This window comes from Apodemus sylvaticus, chromosome 20, assembly GCF_947179515.1.
Source record: "Apodemus sylvaticus chromosome 20, mApoSyl1.1, whole genome shotgun sequence".
NCBI lineage: Eukaryota > Metazoa > Chordata > Mammalia > Rodentia > Muridae > Apodemus > Apodemus sylvaticus.
Genome location: NC_067491.1, coordinates 6063016 through 6082482, shown reverse-complemented (window position 1 = coordinate 6082482; position 19467 = coordinate 6063016). Strand labels below are relative to the sequence as shown.

General features: G+C 52.1%; 3 protein-coding genes and 1 long non-coding RNA gene across 5 annotated transcripts; 2 read left to right on the top strand and 2 right to left on the bottom strand.

Moving 5' to 3' along the window:
• Positions 1 to 819: 819 nt before the first annotated feature.
• Positions 820 to 6205, bottom strand: Marchf9 (membrane associated ring-CH-type finger 9). The gene is made up of 4 exons (XM_052165721.1): positions 5244 to 6205; positions 4103 to 4258; positions 3289 to 3481; positions 820 to 2756 (listed from the first exon to the last, which is right to left on the bottom strand). Exons 1-4 carry the CDS (start codon positions 5598 to 5600, stop codon positions 2422 to 2424), a joined length of 1041 nt encoding a protein of 346 aa, XP_052021681.1. The 5' UTR covers positions 5601 to 6205; the 3' UTR covers positions 820 to 2421.
• Positions 6206 to 9824: 3619 nt separating this feature from the next.
• On the top strand, positions 9825 to 13217 carry Cdk4 (cyclin dependent kinase 4). The gene is made up of 8 exons (XM_052165404.1): positions 9825 to 9917; positions 10371 to 10604; positions 10735 to 10870; positions 10981 to 11148; positions 11289 to 11398; positions 12108 to 12158; positions 12260 to 12395; positions 12862 to 13217. The coding sequence occupies exons 2-8, from the start codon at positions 10387 to 10389 to the stop codon at positions 12952 to 12954; spliced, it is 912 nt and encodes a 303-aa protein (XP_052021364.1). The 5' UTR covers positions 9825 to 9917; positions 10371 to 10386; the 3' UTR covers positions 12955 to 13217.
• Positions 13209 to 16066, bottom strand: Tspan31 (tetraspanin 31). 2 transcript variants are annotated; one of them, XM_052165407.1, is made up of 7 exons: positions 15873 to 16066; positions 15112 to 15279; positions 14683 to 14763; positions 14261 to 14392; positions 14051 to 14164; positions 13878 to 13969; positions 13209 to 13542 (listed from the first exon to the last, which is right to left on the bottom strand). In XM_052165407.1, exons 1-6 carry the CDS (start codon positions 15933 to 15935, stop codon positions 13895 to 13897), a joined length of 633 nt encoding a protein of 210 aa, XP_052021367.1. In that variant the 5' UTR covers positions 15936 to 16066; the 3' UTR covers positions 13209 to 13542; positions 13878 to 13894. The 2 variants fall into 2 exon arrangements, with proteins under 2 accessions (XP_052021367.1, XP_052021366.1); XM_052165406.1 differs by having other exon boundaries at positions 13209 to 13969; positions 15873 to 16065.
• A 145-nt stretch (positions 16067 to 16211) lies between these two features.
• LOC127670818 (uncharacterized) lies at positions 16212 to 16791 on the top strand. Its single transcript, XR_007974616.1, has 2 exons — positions 16212 to 16368; positions 16606 to 16791. It is a non-coding gene; the product is annotated as an uncharacterized LOC127670818 (long non-coding RNA).
• Positions 16792 to 19467: the final 2676 nt, after the last annotated feature.

Genomic DNA, 19467 nt, shown 5'->3' with positions numbered 1-19467 from the left:
GTTTTCCCCGGAGTCAATAAAGGGTCTGCCATCCTGTCCTGCCCAGTAGCTAGACAGAAATGCCACTTCAAAGAGGCAGAAGTGCCCATGACCCACCCCTTTCCTAGACAAGGGTCTGTGTAAATTAGGAAAAAGGGAAAAAGAAGAGATTATTGGTAGATGTGCACGGCCCATCCCGAGACCTCCATCGGTGTTGGAGGGGAGGGGAAAGTTGGGGCCGAGTGCGCACGGATCTATCCGTGTGTCCTTGAGTAAGCCTACGCTTCCAGGAGGAACAACCATGAGGAACACCTAGGTTTGGCCCAGAAGCCCCAGATGTGTCTTATCTACCTGAGTCCCTTCGGTCAACACACTTAGTAGCTGCTGATTTTCTGTCCCCCATCTGATCTCCACCGACTCTTCTGTTACTAACAAATCAATAAAGTCAGTGCCCTGTCAGCAGGTGGCGGGGAGGGTGTGTGTTTCTGGGTAGTTTCCTGACAGAGAGCTGGAGAGCTCAGCCTCAGCTCCCTCTTCACTCTGATCGTCTCAAGCCCTTCACGTTTGGAATCAAGCCAGACCCCCCCCCCCAGCCCCCAAACCCCAGCACAGTTCTGGTTCCTACACCCACAGGCCAATCTGCGGCCAGCACCACGGACAGCAGCCAAGACCCTGGCTGGAGAGGCACGGAGACCCCTGCTGGAGAGGCACGGAGCAAGATTTCCTGTGCTCCAGGGTAGGTGGGCTGTTAAAAGACACCCACTGTTTCCAAGCCTTCCCGGGAGGAGGCAGAGCAGCGTTGTCCATTAGAGGACCAATAGGAAGAAAGGCCTCTGGATCTGACTTTAGCAATGTATGAAGGAACTTTTTAATTGCTCATGAATGGTTCACTTAAAAAAGACAACCATCATTCATATAACACCCAACCTCCAGGCTTCAGGAGGGAAGGAATCAAGCTTCGAGCTGACCCACATCGTTCTTTCGGTGGCTATGGGAGTTAGCCCCGGGACCACATGCCCACCACTGACCCACACCCCCAGCCCTTAGACCCACATTCCCCAAATCCTTTCTATAATAAAGAAGGGTTCTTTTGCGCCTCTATCTCCTAGGAACACCACTAGCCGGGCACACCTGATCAAGCCTGTGATCCTGAACTGCCGTAGAAAACTCTCAGTTGGGGTTCCAGTCATAACACTGAGGGAGAAGGCTCCGTCCCAGCAGCCCTACGTGAGTCCATGCTCATCTCCCCCATTCCTCTGGGGGAGCACAGCACCCGGAAGGAAAGGACTGCTCTCAGGCAGGCTGAGCAGCTCCAGCCACGCGCCCCCCAGGTCCGGTGTTTGGAGGGTCAGAAGGGTTCTCAGTCCTACAACGGCCACTGTCCTGCACAGTTGCGGGATAGACTTCCTCTTTTGTTTCTCTATTTTTGTCTCTCAAAACACCAAAGTTCTGTGCCACTTCTGACAGAAACCACATTTCGGACCTTGCTATGTCACCTACTGTTTTAAGTCATCACTGGCGGCTAGTCTGGGACTCTTTATACACCTGTCAGTTTTCTTTCTCATAAAATTCAACCTGTTCCCCGTTTATCCTCATCCCGAGTCTGTGAGGTAGACAGGAAGTAAAAAGAGCTCAGATTTTGTTTTTTCTAAACCGTAAAACTCACAGGTGGCAAGCCCACCCCTCCTCGGCGGGCGACCTCGAGCACTGACAGTGCGCTGGGCACACTGACACACTGGACACACTGACACACTGGACACACTGGACACACTGACACGCTGGGTACACTGGTGTCCGGCAGCCATCGGGTGTCCCTCTTCCAACTCCATAGGCATCACTGGGACTTGTGACCCGAGCCGAGGGACCTCCCCACACCCTCCAGCCCTTCACAAGAGCCCCAGATGAGAAAGGAGTCTCCACGTGCATATAAATGATTCTTTATGCCCTTCCCCCATGCAGTGGGGGCGGGGCAGGGGGAAGTCCCCCGCTCTCATGCAGGGAACGAGGTCAATGTTTACTAGTCTTATTGCCAGATGCCCTGTGGCCATGGGGTGGGGAATGGGGGTCTACAGCCCCTTTTTTCTGGCATTGGTCTCCCTTTACCAAGTCACCATGGTGGAGCCAGGGGACTGGAGGCCCTAAAGCTGAGGTAAAGATGGTTCTCTCCAGGAGGAAAAGTTGTTCTCCCCGCTTGCCTGCTGGCCATCCTCAAGATGAGTATGAGGTGGTGTCAGTGGGAACTGGAATGTCACCCAGGGGTCTCTACCCTGTGGACGGTAGAGGCCAGACAATGTCTCCAAGCTCGAGGCTGTCCACAGAGATCCTCAATGGTGGGGTCACCGTGCCCCAAACAACGCGTTGTCTAGGTCGTACCTCCAGCAGCCAGGGCGGCTCACCTCTGGCTGATGCATTGACTTAAGATCCCCGTGCCCGGAGTCCAGGTCAGACTGTGGTGACCCTCATGACAACCTCTCGGCCAGAATGAGAGCTGGAACGGGCATCTGGTGGCCGTAGCTGTCCAAGGAGATGCAGGATTGTGTAACCACAGCGCTGAGGCAAGAGCGTCCGCATGCGCTGGGCAGCTGGAGGCCGGCTGGGGGCCCCAGCAGGGGGGCTGGTCCGTGTGGTCCTGGGGCCTGGCTTCCCTGCTGCCCCTCCCCCCGCGTCTCCTCCCACGTCCTTGGTCTTGTCATAGTTCAAGACCTTCCACTGCTGGTTCACGGCCTGCCAGCGCTTGAAGATGCGGTAAACAGAAGAGCCTTCATGGACGATGAGACCTGAGCAGAGGGATAAAGAAACGAGGGTGACGGTGACGGGCTGGAGAGACGGCTCACTTCCAGAGGTCCTGAGTTCAATTCCCAGCAACCACATGGTGGCTCACAACCATCTGTAATGGGATCTGATGCCCTCTTCTGGTGTGTCTGAACACAGCAAGGATACATAAAATAAATAAATAAATCTTTAAAAAAAGAAAGAAAGGGTGAGCCGGCCAGTGGTGGCGCACGCCTTCAACCCCAACACCGGGGAGGCAGGGGCTGGCGGATCTCCGAGTACAAGGCCAGCATGATCTGGCTACACAGTGAGTTCCAGGGCAGCCAGGGCTACAGGGTGAACTGCTGTCCACACATAGCATTAATCCCTGCAGGCCAAAAAGACAGAGCTAGGAAGACCAAGACCCCAGGCTAGCCCTTACAGTTCTACCACGCCGGTGGAATTATGGCCATGAAGCTGAATGGATGGTCAGGGAAGCTGAGGGACTGAGTAAAGGGAGGTGCTAAGCCGGCACAGGGGAGAGACGCGAGTCCTCACCTATGCAGACAACATCCATGAAGCCGTACATGCCATAGCAGATCTGGAAGAGCAGGTCCTGGCGTTGCCACTTGGCTGAAGGGCTGAGTGAGGACCAGATGAGCCAGGAGATGCTGGCGACGAGGAACAGGGAGCCCAGGACGATAGCAGCGATCTGGACCTTCTCGATGACGGTCAGGGAGATGGCCTGCCACTGATGGGAGGGAGGGGGTGCTCCAGTGAGTCACACAAAGGGTTGGACAGTGGGGTGCCCGACAGCCCTAAAGACAGCACACCAGGGGCGCCCCCTAGACGCTTCCGGCAGCACTCGGAATTTGTCTTCTCTGTGCCCTGATCTAGCCTGAGATGTGGTACGACCATAGAAGACCCTAAGCAGAAGCAGGCACAGGGGAGAGAGAAGTGTCCACTTGTCCAGCTTATTCAAGAAAGGCGGGGTCGCACGAGTGCTTCAAAAGCCAAGCACGCAGACTGGAACTGCAGTCTTAACTCCGTCATTTGCTAGTTGAGTGGTGCAGACAAGTATTTAACCTCTACATGCGTCTGTGCCCTCGCTACTAAAGGCAGGCATGATAATGGGATCTAATAAGATCGTTACGAAGATTAAGAGTTAATATACACCAAATGACATATGGAAAACAGTGCATTTACTATTACCATTGACACTGTCTTCTCTCCGCCCCACCTTGCTCTAGGTGTCTAAAACATGTGTCTTGGAACGCCACAATGGTGGAGGGAGGACTGTTTGGGAAAACACTCAGGAAGATGAAATAGGTCCCCTGCAAAGCTCCGGTTCAGAGAGCTCCCTGCCCCTCACCTGCAGTGGATTCTTGGTGCTGATCGCCAAGACCTGGTACTTGAAGTAGCAAAGCTCACAGCTCCAGGAGCCCCTCTCACTGATCCAGCGGATTAGGCAGGGTTGGTGTGTGCAACGCACCGAGCCGTCACAGCGGCAAGGGCTCAGGAGCTCCCCCTGGAGGAAGAGAGGGGAGGGCCCGTGTCAGCAGTCACCCTCTGGACCCCTTCTGCAGCACACCTGGAGAGGAAACCTCTTCTTCAAGTCAGCCATACCACTACACTTCAAAACTAGGGCTTTCCACCCAAAGCAGGGCAAGACGCTAAGGCTGCAGCACAAAAATAAGAAGTCGGAGCTCAAGAAAAACTTCTCCAACCAAAGGGATCAAAGGTGAGACGCTAGGGAAGCCTGAGCCTCCCCTTTTCCTAGAAATTGGAAAGGTGATTAAGACATCCTAAAGAGCTGATTCTCCTTAGGATCCGGAGGAAGGAGAGAGGCTGTGTTGCTGAGCTGGGCATCCCTTCATCCACTCCACAATCCTTCCAATTTATAGATCTGGTGCCAACTGGAATGGATAACCAATCGTGGTGTCCACACTAAAATGAGGAGACACTTTGGGGGCAGGAGTGGAACGTGTTCCTCTTTAGTCAGTCATTTCTCGCTGTATAGAGATGCCCTCTGGCACTATCCCGGGACAACTTTATCCATAAAATTAAACAAAGAAGGCTCTTTAGAATGAAGTGGATAAGTTGTAAGACGGGAGCAAAAACTGCCTCACCAGGAGAAATACTGAGTGGGGCAGGGTCCGGCCTGGCCCCTCCCCTCAATGTACTCTCCTTTCTGCCCACTTCCAAAAGAATAGGTTCCCTCGGCTAATGGCGACCCTAAGGTGAGGGGAGCAGGTGCTAAGAGCTGCCTGACAAAGATTCTGAGCCCTCCGAGGAGAAAGCCCCACCCCGACTGCGAGCCCCTGGCCCCCCACCCACCCCGCCCCAATCCTGACACACTCCAGGACTCTACAGCCAGGCCAAGCTCACCCCACTCCCACTCGGGTCCTGGGGCCCGCCCAGCTTCCCCTGGCCCCGCCCCCTGCTCCGGTCTCCGCGGACACCCCCGGTGCGCGCCCCGACCCTCCCCGCCCAGCCAGGTGCTCGGGCCTGACCTGCTCTGGGCCTTGGAAGCAGATCCTGCACTGGGGGGTTCGGAGCCCACTGTCCAGGCTGCTGCTGAGCGACAGGGCGTCCAGCGCGCCTGGGGGCGGCGGCGGCGGCGCAGGCGGCGGCGGGGGTCCGGCCCGCGGTTCCTTGTCGCCGGCCAGGCCCCGGGCCCGCGGCTCCGACCCGTAGTACTCCTCCTCGTCGCCGTCACCGTCCCGGGCGGAGCAGCCAGCGAAGGGCGCCCAGCCGCAGCCGCCTCCCCCGCCCCCCCGGGGCTGCGGCTCGGCCCGGGGCCGCCCCCCGCCCGTCAGCACCAGCAGCTTCAGCTCGTTCAGGAACATGCGGAGCCGAGACTTGAGCATCGTCCGGGCGCCGGGGGGCGGGGGGCGGCGAGCGAGGGGGGCTCCCGAGCGGCGGGGGGAAGGGCGAGGAGCAGGCCGGGAAGGGGGCGCGCGCGGGAGCGCAGGACCGGGCCGGGGTCTCCGCGGCCTGCAAGCGCTGTTCACTGCTGCCGCCGCCGGGGCACCAGGGCTCGCGGGGCCGAGAGGGCCGTTAGCCCGCGGACGGCGGGGTGGGCAGGCATGGCCCGAGCAGGGGCAGGGGCAGGGGGCGGGGAGGGGGCTCAGGGTGTCGCGCCCCGCGGGTCGGGGTCCGGAGCCGGCCGGGCGCCGGGGCTTATGCGCCCCGGCCCTCCTGCGGCGGGGCCGCCCCCCATCGTCGTCCTCCCGGCCCCAGTCCCGCTCCGACTCCCGGATCCGGCTCGGCTCGGCCCGTGCGTTCGGCGGTAGCAAATGGCGGCTCCTTCCGGCGGCGGCGGCGGCGGAGACCCCCCCGGAGCGGCGGGCGGGCGGGGCGGGAGCCGGGGAGCCGGTGAGGGATGGAGGGAGGGGTGGGGCGGGGAGGGGGAGCGGAGGAGAAGGGGCCGCGGCTGCGCATCCCCGCCCTGCCCAGCACGAGCAGGTGTCCCCAGGGGCGGGGCGAGTGTGCGAGACACGGGAGGAGGGAGGAGGGAGGGAGGGAGGGAGGGGAGTGGCCAACGAAGGGGAGTGTGTACCGGGGTGGAAGAATAGGTGTGTGCGCGCGGGTGGGGGCGAGGATGGAAGGTGAGTCTGGAAGGCTGCAGGTGTAACGGGCACGGAGCTGTGTGCATAATGGGCGTGTGTAAAGACAGCTCTGCAGGGAGTCAGTCGGGTGTGTGTGCGGGAGTGTGTGAGTGGACAAGGGATGGACCCTAACAACACACAAAAGATTGTGAAGGGTGCCGGGTGCGCGACTGCGAGGTGCTGGTGTGCAGGAATGGAGTCGGATTGCGTGAGAAACAAGCGATTGACTCTAACGTGTGAAGGTGGCGAGTGAGCAGAACGGATGCCAGGGAATGGGCGTGTCTGCCGTGACACCCTCCTGCCCTCAGCTCCAGTATTCTGAAGTGAAGACCACACAAACAGCTTAAATCTCGGTTTTAAATGGACCCCTAGAGCTACGACTGGGCCTGTGTTTTTTTGTTGTTGTTCTGTGTAATCCTTACACCCTCCCTCTCAGTCCTTTTGTGAAGCGAGGGAAAGGGATTCCCGGGGAGCCCACTGGGTCAAAGACACTGAGAAAAAAATTAATTAGTAAAAGAGTAATTAACGGAAAAGGGAGGGAATGCGCAAGTGGAACTAGGGACAGATTGCCAAATTAAGACTCCTCAAAGCAAAGTCAATGGAAAGTGGCCGCTAAGACAGTAACGTTTCGCACAGCATCCAGCTGCTGTGGACTGACACATGAATGAAGGGGGGGGGGAGTAGGAAGTCTGTGACTTAAGCAGACAAAGAAGATAGCTTCTGTAAGGACTGGAAGCTGCGGTGGAGTCGTGTGGGCCATAAGATGAAGCAGGGGAGTACCTGTGTTGGGAGCCAAATAAGCAAGCGCACAGACAGCTACAAAACCCAAACAGCCCTAGGAACATAGCCAAAGAAACACCCACCGCTCCAGCCCCTTAGCCAATTTAGGCCTGGATCTTTTTTCTTTCTGCTCTCGTTGGCAAGACAAGAAACACCGAGGCAGCAGAAGGAGATGTCTGATGTACTTGACTGTGATTTACATTAATCTTCAATTTACATTCACATTCTCATATACATGTCTCCCCCACCCCCCTCTCAGTCAAGGTTTCAATGTGTAGTCCTGGCTAGCCAGGAACTCGCTGAGGAGACCAGGCTGGCTTGAACTCACAGAAATCCACCCTGCCCCTGCTTCTTCCTCCCAGCCTCCCAGTCCCTTGGGATTAAATGCGGGTGCCACCACACCCCACCACTGTTACATTCACAACCAGAAACGTAAGAAGTTGGAAAGGAATACACAGCAAAACAGTAATAAAATGGTTTCGGTCTGGGTGCGGAGACTCAGGTCTGGAGTCCAAGCATGTGGACACTGGAGAGTCTGAGGCCAGCCTGGGCTACATGGTAAGACCCAGTCAAAAAAGAAAAAAAAAAAAGAAAAAGAAAAAAGAGAAAAAGAAAAAGAAAAAAAAAGAAAAGAAAAAGGAAAGAACAGAAAGGAAAAAAGAAAGAAGTATGTGCTGCATGCCTTTAACCTTAGTTCTTGGGAGATGGAGCAGAAGGATCAAGTATTTGAGGCTAGCCCAACTACATGTCCATTTCAAGACCAACCTGGGCTACATTGAGACCTTGTTTCATTAAAACAAAACAAAAATACACAATAAAATAAAACAGAGCCAAAGTGGTTGTTCATGTCTATAAAGACAGCATTTAGAGGCTATGGCACAGAATGCATATTCATATGAGGCCAGCCTCAGCTATAGTGATCAAATATGATTTTAGAGTTTAGGGTTTAGAAGTATAGCTCAGTGACTGAACCCATGCTTACTGTACAGAAAAACACTTTCTCCAATCCTCGGCAACCAAGAAAAAAAAATAAGTTTAAAATAGCTCTAGCCGGGCATGGTGGCACACACCTGTAATCCCAGCACTCTGGAGGCAGAGGCAGGTGGATTTCTGAGTTCAAGGCCAGCCTGGTCTACAGAGTGAGTTCCAGGACAGCAGGGCTATACAGAGAAACCCTGTCTTGAAAAACAAAACAAAAATAGCTCTAGATTTTAGGCAATTTTTCACAAATGGGAACATGGTCCTTCGTCCCATCTAAGCGATGGGAGACAATAAAAGAGTTGGAACAGAGGAATCGGTACACAGATCTACCTTTGTCTAACTAGATTTCTGTAGGCGGACCATCTAGAAAACGCTGAGCAGAGCATGGGTACGTTTTAAGCTGCACTGGGAAAAAAAAACAAAACAAAACAGGAACATGACCCCAACGAAGAGTCACAGGTTTGTAGAGGGACACAAGTCATGGTTTTTTGGATTTGGAATTTTTTTTTTTGAGACAGGGTTTCTCCTCCTGCCTCTGCCTCCCAGAGTGCTGGGATTAAAGGTGTGCACCACCACTGCCTGGCTGACACAAGTCATTGCAGCAACGTGGTCGTGACTCCCCAGACATGTTCCCCCTCCTTGTTCATGCAATCGCATATATATATGTAGCAATCTTAGTGTAAAGACCCTTGTAAGGTCAAGTGCCCTACCGGGCATTGGTGGTGGCACATGCCTTTAATCTCAGTACTTGGGAGGCAGAGGCAGGCAGATGTCTGAGTTCGAGGACAGCCTGGTCTTCAGAGTGAGTTCGAGGACAGCCAGGACTACACAGAGAAACCCTGTCTCGAAAACAAACAAACAAAAATCAAGTTTCCCTATTTCCAATCACTTCTTGCTGCTTTTAATATTCCTGGGGGGGTTTACAGGTTGGGGAAAGGGAGGGCATTACATTGCCGCTCCCCATACCGTGGCTTACTACATTAATCTTCTTCTGTCCCTCTTTTAATCCTATTCCCTGTTTTATAAGACCACAATTGCCTACATTAGTTATCTTTATCATCACTTCAAAGGGCAAGTGACTGTGAGACACCAAAAACAAAAACATCACATACCAACTGGAAAGAAGCACTTAGTAAAATTTTGTTGAATGAATGAGTAAAAGAAAGACACAAATACGAATGTTTCCCCATGGCGGTGGAGTGGAAATGTTACAGCACCATCTCTGGCACCAGGATCTCCCACTAGCACCTCGACCTCCCGCCCACATAGAGACCTGTAGTGAGACTGAAGATGCGCTCAGACTCGGCCTTGAGCCGAGAGTTGAGAGCTGGTTGGCCCGGTTGCCATGGCACCGCCTTGTGCTCCACCCTCTCCCGCCCCCGTACACCCCCTCGGCAGTCGGGGTACGGCAGCCAGTCACGTGCCACGCGGCGTAACCACACCTCTGCTTCTCAGCGCAAAGTCAAGGGGTCACGTGGGATAGCAACAGGTCACGTGGGAGGCCGGGTCCCGCCCCCTTCCCCCACCAGACCCCTCCCATCAAAGCGTGCCCGGTCGCCCACTGCGCCTGGGTGGAGATCACGTGTGCAGAACGTCCGGCGTCCGCCCCGCCCCCCGGGTTTCCGCGCGCCTCTCTGGCAGCTGGTCACATGGTGAGGGTGGGGGTGAGGGGGCCTCTCTAGCTCGCGTCCTGTGTCTATGATCTGGCCCGAAGCGTCCAGCTGCCCGGGACCGATCCCCGGTGTATGGCGCCGCAGGAACCGGCTCCCGGGCCCAGATAAAGGGCCACCTCCACAGCTCTTGGCCGGGCGTAAGGTGAGTGCAGCCCCTTCCAGGAACGGGGGGCCAGTCCCCGCCACCACCAGCACCCTCCAGTTCCCCACGCGTGCGCGTCGCTGGCTGATTGTGGAAGGTGGCCCAATGGCGGGATGTGGGGCCTTTGTGGTCGCGGGCGAGGGTGTGATTTCAGAGAGTGAAGTGAAGAATCTTCGATGCAAACACTGTGCACTGTGTGATCTTCTTTGTACCCAGTGCGATGTCGTCCGAAAGGAAAGAAAGCATTCTTTTCTTCCTTCGGGACAAAACGTGGCCGCAGGAGGGTTTGATGGGAGTCTTTGTGTTACCTAAGGCGCGGGCCCTGGAAGTGTGGAGGGGTGGGATGCTGGTGATAGTGCTGGCGAGGTCTTGTGCAGGAGTTCCTTTGTTACTGCAGGGTCATCCCCTCCTAACTGTGAGAGAGTTTGGTGTTAGAAGCCTCTGTGATTGTAGATCCCCTGCTCCGAGAATGGCTACCACTCGATATGAACCCGTGGCTGAAATTGGTGTCGGTGCCTATGGGACGGTGTACAAAGCCCGAGATCCCCACAGTGGCCACTTTGTGGCCCTCAAGAGTGTGAGAGTTCCTAATGGAGGAGCAGCTGGAGGGGGCCTTCCCGTCAGCACAGTTCGTGAGGTGGCCTTGTTAAGGAGGCTGGAGGCCTTTGAACATCCCAATGTTGTACGGTGAGAAGGTGGGATTGGGAGCGGGGTGGAGAGGACATTAGGCCCCGTAAGTCAGGAGTGGGACCCTAGAACGCCCGAGGCCTCGTTGAAACAAAGGGATGACCGCCTGGCGACCATTTGTTCCTCTCAGGCTGATGGACGTCTGTGCTACTTCCCGAACTGATCGGGACATCAAGGTCACCCTAGTGTTTGAGCATATAGACCAGGACCTAAGGACGTACCTGGACAAAGCACCTCCGCCGGGCTTGCCAGTTGAGACCATTAAGGTGAGTGGGGGTGGGTGGTGGAGGTGGGTTGATATTTGTAGTAGAACTTGTTGGGATTTTAAACGTGATACATAGTTTCTAGTGTTCTCTGCTTTCTTCTTGAAAACCAGGATCTGATGCGACAGTTTCTAAGCGGCCTAGATTTTCTTCACGCAAACTGCATTGTTCACCGGGACCTGAAGCCAGAGAACATTCTAGTGACAAGTAATGGGACGGTCAAGCTGGCTGACTTTGGTCTAGCCAGAATCTACAGCTACCAGATGGCCCTCACGCCTGTGGTCAGTAAAAGAAGCCAGAATAGGTTGTGATTGGGGGTGGCACTTGGTGTTTTCCCGTAGCAACTGAGGAGTCTTGTACATGAAGTTTTTTGAGCCAAGCAGTTGTCCATGAGGGCGGCACTCTCTCCTGTTCTCTTTAGGTCGTTACACTCTGGTACCGAGCTCCGGAAGTTCTTCTGCAGTCTACATATGCAACACCTGTGGACATGTGGAGCGTTGGCTGTATCTTCGCAGAGATGTTTCGTCGGAAGTATGGGACTAGAGATATTGGTTTTAATAATTGGTTTTAATGGGACAGGGTTTTTCCATGTAGCCCTGGCTGTCCTGAAACATGCTCTGTAGAGCAGGGTGGCCTTGAACTGAGAGATACACTTGTCTCTGCCTCCAGAGCTCTGGAATTAAAGGCATGCGCCATCACCGCCTGGCTGGGACTTGAAACCCTTAAGTCACCGTCAGTTCCACAAATCTGCTGCGATCTCACAGTGCTAGAGGTTGAAATCAGAACTCATATAGCTTCTGAACCAACTTCACAGTCCTTCCGCCCCAAGTCTTTTACAGACATTCCCGTTGTTGAACCATTCTTCTTGTGCATGTATGGTGCAGGACACCCAAACTACAAGGTGGTTTATACTGACCACCTTGCCTAGAACCAAGAAATGATTTAGGAACTTCCCATTCCTTGTCTCCAAAGTTTGATCCACTTAACAGTTACTCCTCAATTTTTTTAAAAGATTTATTCATTTTTATGTATATGAGTACACCCTCACTGTCTTTAGATATATATCAGAAGAGAACTTCAGATCCCATTACAGATGGCTGTGAGCCACCATGTGGATGCTGGGAATTGAACTCGGGACCTCCAGAAGAGCAGTCAGTGCTCTTAACCACTGAGCCATCTCTCCAGCCCCTATCCCCCTATTTTTGATATAATACAAACTTTGAGTATCTTTCTGCCTTAGGCCTCTCTTCTGTGGAAACTCTGAAGCTGACCAGTTGGGGAAAATCTTTGAGTAAGTATTCGAAAGGGAGAGGAAGGAAACTTTGTGCCGTTGCTGTCCTGGAGACAAGCTGGCAAAAGGCCCCTCCTGACAGAGTTGCCCTGTCCCCACAGTCTCATTGGATTGCCTCCAGAAGAGGACTGGCCTCGAGAGGTATCTCTACCCCGCGGAGCCTTCGCCCCCAGAGGGCCTCGGCCAGTGCAGTCAGTGGTGCCGGAGATGGAGGAATCTGGAGCGCAGCTGCTGCTGGTACTGGGCCTGGGCAGGGATTGGGTTAAGATAAGGGAACAGGGTGGCCTGGGGGACTAGCTCAGTGGGTAGAGTTCCTTTGCCTAAGTATGAGGGCCTGAGTTCAAATCCCCAGAGCCCATGTAGAAGTAGGGTGCTTCTGTAATACCACTCTGAAGGCAAGATGGACAGATCCCCTGGTAATACAGCACAAATTCTCCAAGGAGATTGAAGGCAAGGACTGACAGCCCAGATTGCTGACCTCCGCCATGTGTATACGCTGATATTTTCACATAGGAGCATGTGCACACAGAACAGTTAGCAGCCTAGACCATCCTGGAGCTAAGATCTGGTTATGGGTGGGCTATAGTTTCCACCGCTGATGTGAATGGCCTGCTGGAGTAGGATAAAGGAAACAGGCCATCCAGCCGCGTTGGGTGGGCATCCGTTTGTTGCCTGTTTTCTGACCTTTGCCCTCTCCCCTTAGGAAATGCTGACCTTTAACCCACATAAGCGAATCTCTGCCTTCCGAGCCCTGCAGCACTCTTACCTGCACAAGGAGGAAAGCGACCCTGAGTGAGAAGACAGGCCGCCTCTCCCAGTGTTGGTGGAGAGAGCCTCCCTGAAGCTGCAGCCTCCACCTTCCCGAGGCTGTGGAGAGTCCTCCAGTTTTTTACAGAGAATATTTTAGGCCTTAAATGACAGTTCCCCACCTCTCCTTATGAGGCTCCCCCCCTTGCCCTCCCATTCCTCTACACTAAAGGGCAGGTGTATCTGTCTTCTTCCCTCCCTGATTTATATTGGGATCTTTTTTATACAGGAAAACAAAACAAGACAAAGAAATATGGTCTTTATTTTTCTTTGTTTTTCCAATTGGGTTTGCCACTGAGAGATTTGGGGGGGAAAAAAAAACACATGAAAGCAATTCCCCTGCAGGGACCTAGGCAGTCCAGCTCTTTGGCTGACAAGATCAGAATCTTTCAAGTCCTTTCTTTAAATATTCAGTCGAAATGGCTTTAGTTTTAAGTTCACTGCTCTTGCTTTGATGAGACTGTAGGTGGGACTGGGATGACACTTGATTGGTAGAAATACTTGCCCAGCACTTGGGAGACTCTGGGTTATAGCTGGTTTCTCTTGGTGTTCTGATTTTGTCCTTGAAGCCAAAGGTCTTGAAAGGGAGGGAAAACAGTTACCCTCCTAGGCAGAGACAAGGCATCTTTCCCTCCTCCACAATCTTATTGCCACTAAAATACACAAGTCACCACCTGACCAGTTCTTAGGGTGAGGTAAGGGACCTTTTTTCTCTAAAACACGCATAAAAAGTGGGGATCACCACCCTGGGTTTTCAAGAATTGTTTAAAAGCTGGAAGATAGCAAGGCGGCCAAGTCAGGAGGATTCAAAGGCTGGCCGAGTGTGGTGATGCCGGCAGGAGGGTCTGGTGTTCAAGGTCCTCCTTGGCTACAGAGCTAGCTGGAAACCAGCCTAGGCTGCAAAGATCCTACCTGCGAGATCAAAAATCTCACAGAAAGGCACTGGGGTTGGCTCGAGGGTCTTTCTGATTCCGGAATCTCATTGCTAGCCAAACTCCAAGGATCTACAAGAGGGAGATAGAAGACAGGTTATTTGTGGATCATGGGGTTGACGGCTTAGAGGTGTGTGCATGAGGGAGTATTACCTCTGTGAAACTAAAGAAGAGCCCAACACCTCCTAGGATCTTGAGGGCTTTGTCTGAATGTTTAAGGAACATCTCCCCACACATCTGGCACGTAGAGCTCCTAGTTTTGCACATCTGGGAACAAAAGTATAGAGATGGCAAAACTGATCACTTGCCTCATTCCAAACAGCTGTAGTGAATGTCCCAGAAATGACTAATCCCTCAACTTACCGCGCTGCAGGAAGTGTCATCCTGTAGGTGCAGGTTCGTAAGGTTGAACAAGCCACAGCAGTCAAAACTTCGCTCCAGTTCATGCCGGGTACTGTTGCTCAAGACCCACCAGGAAGCATTGATGACATCTGCCTGGAGCACACAGCAGAGGGGTGTATATCAGTCTCCTTACATCCCGCTCAGTTCACGAGCTCTCATTTCCCTGCCCCAGCAAGGGCAACCCCACAGGAGCCGCGGCAGGGCGCAGTCAATGGGTAATGTCAAGTGTCTCTCAGGTTCTCTCCGACTGCATCCTGGGGAACTAACCATACATGTCGGAGCACACATCTGTAGAAGCAGTGGGTTTGAGCAGGACGGGATGAAGGTCAGATAAAGAGGTTTAAAGATGGGGAAAGCAAGTACGGGAAAGGGCTTACCCTTACCTGTTTGTGTCTGTTAATGGCCAGACACGAGCAAGAGATTCCAAACTGGAAGATGAAGACTAGACCCAGGATGATCATATACTGAGAAGAAGTTATGGCAAAAAGATCTGGTTTCCATTTAAAATACCTCATTCAGGGAGACAGGCAGACAAATCTGTGTGGGGGGCCAGCCCAGCGTGAGTTCCAAGCTAGACTAACATAGCAGGATCCCAGTTTTGATCTAAAATTTCACCACTGTAATTCTAACTGCAATGTGGCAGGCCAGGGGGCAGAGTTCAAGGCCCATCTCTGTTCACAAAACTGCACTTTTATCAAGTTGGGGGAAAACGGTCAACTTCTGTGGGTTACAGACTAAGAACAAAGAGACATATCTGAGGTCCCCTGCCCAGGAAAAGCCTGCTCAGGCCCCGATCACTTAGGTCAGGATACAAAGAAGAGCAGCACTTGGTGGTGGTTCACGGCACCCACCAGTCCTGCCACCGCGATGAGGAGAAGAAACACTCCCACAGCAATGACTCCTCCAATGATGTGGATGCTAGACACCACACCGAGGCCCTTGCCCCAGGCTGCCACGCCAATGAGCAATAAGCCCACAAGCTGCAAGAAATAGAAAGAATACACTTTATTCAGCCTGATGCGGTGGCTCATACCTGCAACCACAGCACGACAAAGTTCCAGGCTAGTCTGCGTTAGCTCGCTACACAGGAAGACCCTGTCATGGCCAAAGAATTCTAGCATGCAGCACAGCCCAAGGCTATTACAAGGGGACGAGGACTTTAACAAGGTAAGCGCTTGAGGTGTGCAATCAGTACTATTCATCTGTAGGTGCGCTTCCCAAGTAACTGGGACTAGCTGGGAGAGAGTAGGGCAAGGTACTCAAGCCACAAACGGAACCCTGGGCGTTGTCCAGCATCTCTAGTTTGGGAAGAAAGTGGAGCAGAAATGAAAACTGGAACTATAGGCCCGCAGTCTTCAATCCACCCCTGCCCACCACCAAACAAGCCCCCTTATCACCGGAAATCTCTCCTCTTCCACGGAAGTACCAAGGAAGTATCCAGGAATTCCCTCTTCGCCGGAAGTTTCTGGGAAGCTTCCCAGAACCCCCAGTACACCCCTCTCCACGCCGGAAGTCCCCTAGAAACTCCCCCATTCTTTCCGCCCCGGAGATTTACCCATTTCCAAAACCTCACCATATAAACCACGTTGAGAGCGCACAGCGCATTTTTGGAACAGGCAAATCCGCCGCAAACCATCTCCCCAGATCTGGGGACCCAAATGGTCCCAAGACTTGTGGGGAGGGTACTGAGGACCGTCTTGTAGGACTCCAACAGAGTCTATCGCTTTAAATCCAAGCCTGCCAAACCAAGTCTCTGCGCCTGCACCGTCCCACCCCTGCCTTTGGATTGGCGAAACTCCTGGCTAATCCAGGACGTCCAGGACTTCAATGCCAATCAGTCTGCATTACGTCACCAGCCCGCCTCTCGGTCGTTCCCTTAGTTTCTTCATTGGACGAAACTTAAAAAAAAAAAAAAAAAGAAAAGAAAAAGAAAAAGAAAAGAAAGAAAGAAACTGAGGCCAGGGTTTCTAGACAGTGTTTTAGGGACCAGAAGCTAACTAAAAAATCTTGGATTCCTGAGTATGGAGTTTCGAGACTTGGAACCCGAGGAGATACCCAAGAAAAAGAGGGTTCGTAGAGGTGGGAGGAAGGGGCCCTGCACCTCTAAATTTCCCCATGAACTCCGCTGATACCATCGTTTCGTTGTTAATGCGTCATACTCTGGAACAGCAAGAGGGGAGAAATGCACTATGTAGCCCAGCTAGGGAGGATCTAAGTCGGGCATAGCAATAGCGGGAAAATCCTCATACATGTGTGAAATGTGTTTACTAGTACTCATGTTCCGTTCTGCATTCCTTTCTCTGCAGTGTGAGCACGCCAGAAATTCAGGTGGAAACGGTGACTTGAGGCTGGTGCATTCCTGTTCATGACAAAAACCACAAGCACAGACGCTGGTGCGGTCTACATCTTTAGAACACAAACGTGCCTGCTCGGGGCTGGCACGTGACACAGAGTGGGGGCGAGTCTGGAATATGAATAAATAAGAGTCTCCATACTGTGTCTTTTTAAATTTTATTTTTTATTTTATGTGCATTGGCCGTTTTCGCCTGCATGTATGTATGTGTGAGGGTGTCGTATCCCAGGAACTGGAGTTACAAACAGTTGTAAACTGCCATGCGGGTGCTGGGAATTGAACCCAGGTCCTCTGGAAGAACAGCCAGTGCTCTTAATCACCGAGCCATCATCTCTCCAGCCCCGAGGCTCAATACTTTCACTCCAGAGGACGGGTAGTGGGTGCCTGGTCAATAATGTCATTGCATAAGCGTTTGGACACAGTGCCCTTTGAGTGGAGTGACAAATGACACAACCTTTCTCTTCCTCCTGGGCAAAGAAGCAGCCTTGGTGGGAATGAAGCCAGAGAATGCTCAACTCCACACAGTGATGTGAGCCCACCTGCGTTCACATCCTGTGACTGCCGACAGTCTGTCCATGCTAGAGTCAAACTGCTCGGGTTTTAACTTTGCAGCTCACCATCTGTATGGACCAGGTACTTAAATCCCCTACATCTCTTTCATCTGTAAAAAGGGGGATAAACCGCCATCCATCTACACCTAGTAATACTTCCCTAACAAATTCTAGATTGTCGTGAGGATTAAATGAGTTAGGATATATAAAATGCCAGTACCCAGTACCTAGCAGCGTTCAGTTGTTACGGTTTAGTCCTTTTTTATGGAGTCCGGTAAATAATCCAGACATAACTCCTTTATCTCTTAAAAAAAAAAAAAAAAGAGTTCAAAGTTCTCCTTCATAAATCACCCTCAAGAAGATACTCTGTGGGTCTAGTGTCGCTCCAAGGTTAACAGCACCTGAGTCCAGTTTCCAGCACCCTAATGGTGGCTCCTAACCCTCCATAGCACCAGATCCAAGAGGCCCAATATCTTCCTGTTACCTGTGGAGGCCCCAGGTGCACACATGACACAATACATACATTTGGCAAAACACTCACATAAAATAAAATGATTTTTAAAATGTATTTATCTATCTTGTTGGGCGGTGGTGGCGCATGCCTTTAATCCCGGCACTTGGTAGGCAGAGGCAGGTGGATTTCTGAGTTCGAGGCCAGCCTCATCTACAGAGTGAGTTCCAGGACAGCCAGGGCTACACAGAGAAACCCTGTCTCAGAAAAAAAAAAAAAAAAAAAAAAAAAAAAAAAAATCTCATGTTTGAGTGCTCTCATCTGCATGTACACCTGTATGCCAGAAGAGGGCATCGGATCCCACTACAGATGGTTGTGAGCCACCACGTGGTTGCTGGGATTTGAACTCAGGACCTCTGGAAGAGCAACCAGTGCTCTTAATACAGGCCAGGCAGCAATGTCACAAACCTTCAGTCCATTACTCTAGACACAGAGGCAGTGTGATTTTGAGGCCAGTTTGGTCTGCAGAGTGAATTTCAGGACAGCCAGGGCTATACAAAGAAACCTTGTCTCAAATAAATAAATAAACTTCTAAAATAGTTTTCTAAAGAAGATATGCATAAGAAAATAATTTGGGGGGCTGGAGAGATGACTCAGTGGTTAAGAGCACCGACTGCTCTCCTGAAGGTCCTGAGCTCAAATCACAGCAACTGCATGGTGGCTCACAACCATCTGTAATGTGATCTGATGCCCTCTTCTGGAGTGTCTAAAGACAGGTACAGTGTACATACATATAATAAATAAATCTTAAAAAAAGAAAAAAGAAAAAAATTGGTATCTCCAGGCAGATTTGGGTGAAACAAAATACTTAGGAGATGGCTCAGTAATTAAAGTGCCTACTGTGTAGCTTGGGAACCAGAGGTCAGATCCCAGAGTGTACGTAAGAGCCAAGCAGGGGAACTGGAGAGATGGCTCAGAGGTTAAGAGCACTGGCTGCTCTTCCAGAGGTCCTGAGTTCAAATCCCAGCAACCACATGGTGTCACATCCATCTGTAATGGGATCTGATGCCCTCTTCTGGTGTGTCTGAAGAGAGCAATGGTGGTGTACTCATATGCATGAAATAAATAATTTAAAAGAGATGTATTTATTTATTTATCTATTTACTGATTGATTTATTGAGACAGGGTTTCTCTGTGTAGCTCTGGCTGTCCTGGAACTCACTCTCTAGACCTGGCTGGCCTCGAACTCAGAAATCCTCCTGCCTCTGCCTCTCAAGTGCTGGGATTAAAGGTGTGTGCCACCACCCATAGGCTAATAAATAAATATTAAAAAAAAAAAGAGCCAAGTAGGTGTGGCTTCTGCCTGTCACTCTCCAGCACTGAGGATGGAGACGGGGTCTTCACTGCAAATCGACTAGCTAGTTTAGCCTGTTAGCAGGCTCTGGGCTTGCCGAGAGACTCTCAGCAATAAGTAAATTGGAAGCAATCAAGGAAGACAATGTCCTCTTTGGACTAACCCACACAAAGGTACACTCGGACACGCCCACCCGCCCACTCAGACACGCCTACTCATGCACATGTCCTGGGAATAGCAGTTTTAACTGTCTTGCCACAGTTTAGAATCATTTGGGAAGAAGGTCTCGGCGAAGGATTTTGTCAACATTGGGTTGGATTGTGGGCCCGTCTTAATTCATTAATATGGGAAGAACCAGTCCACTGTGGGTGGCCCCACTCCCTAGGCAGGAAGTCACGAAGTGAACTGGGTTAGAGCATATGGCATATATACATCCGGTTCTCTCTGCTCTTGATTATG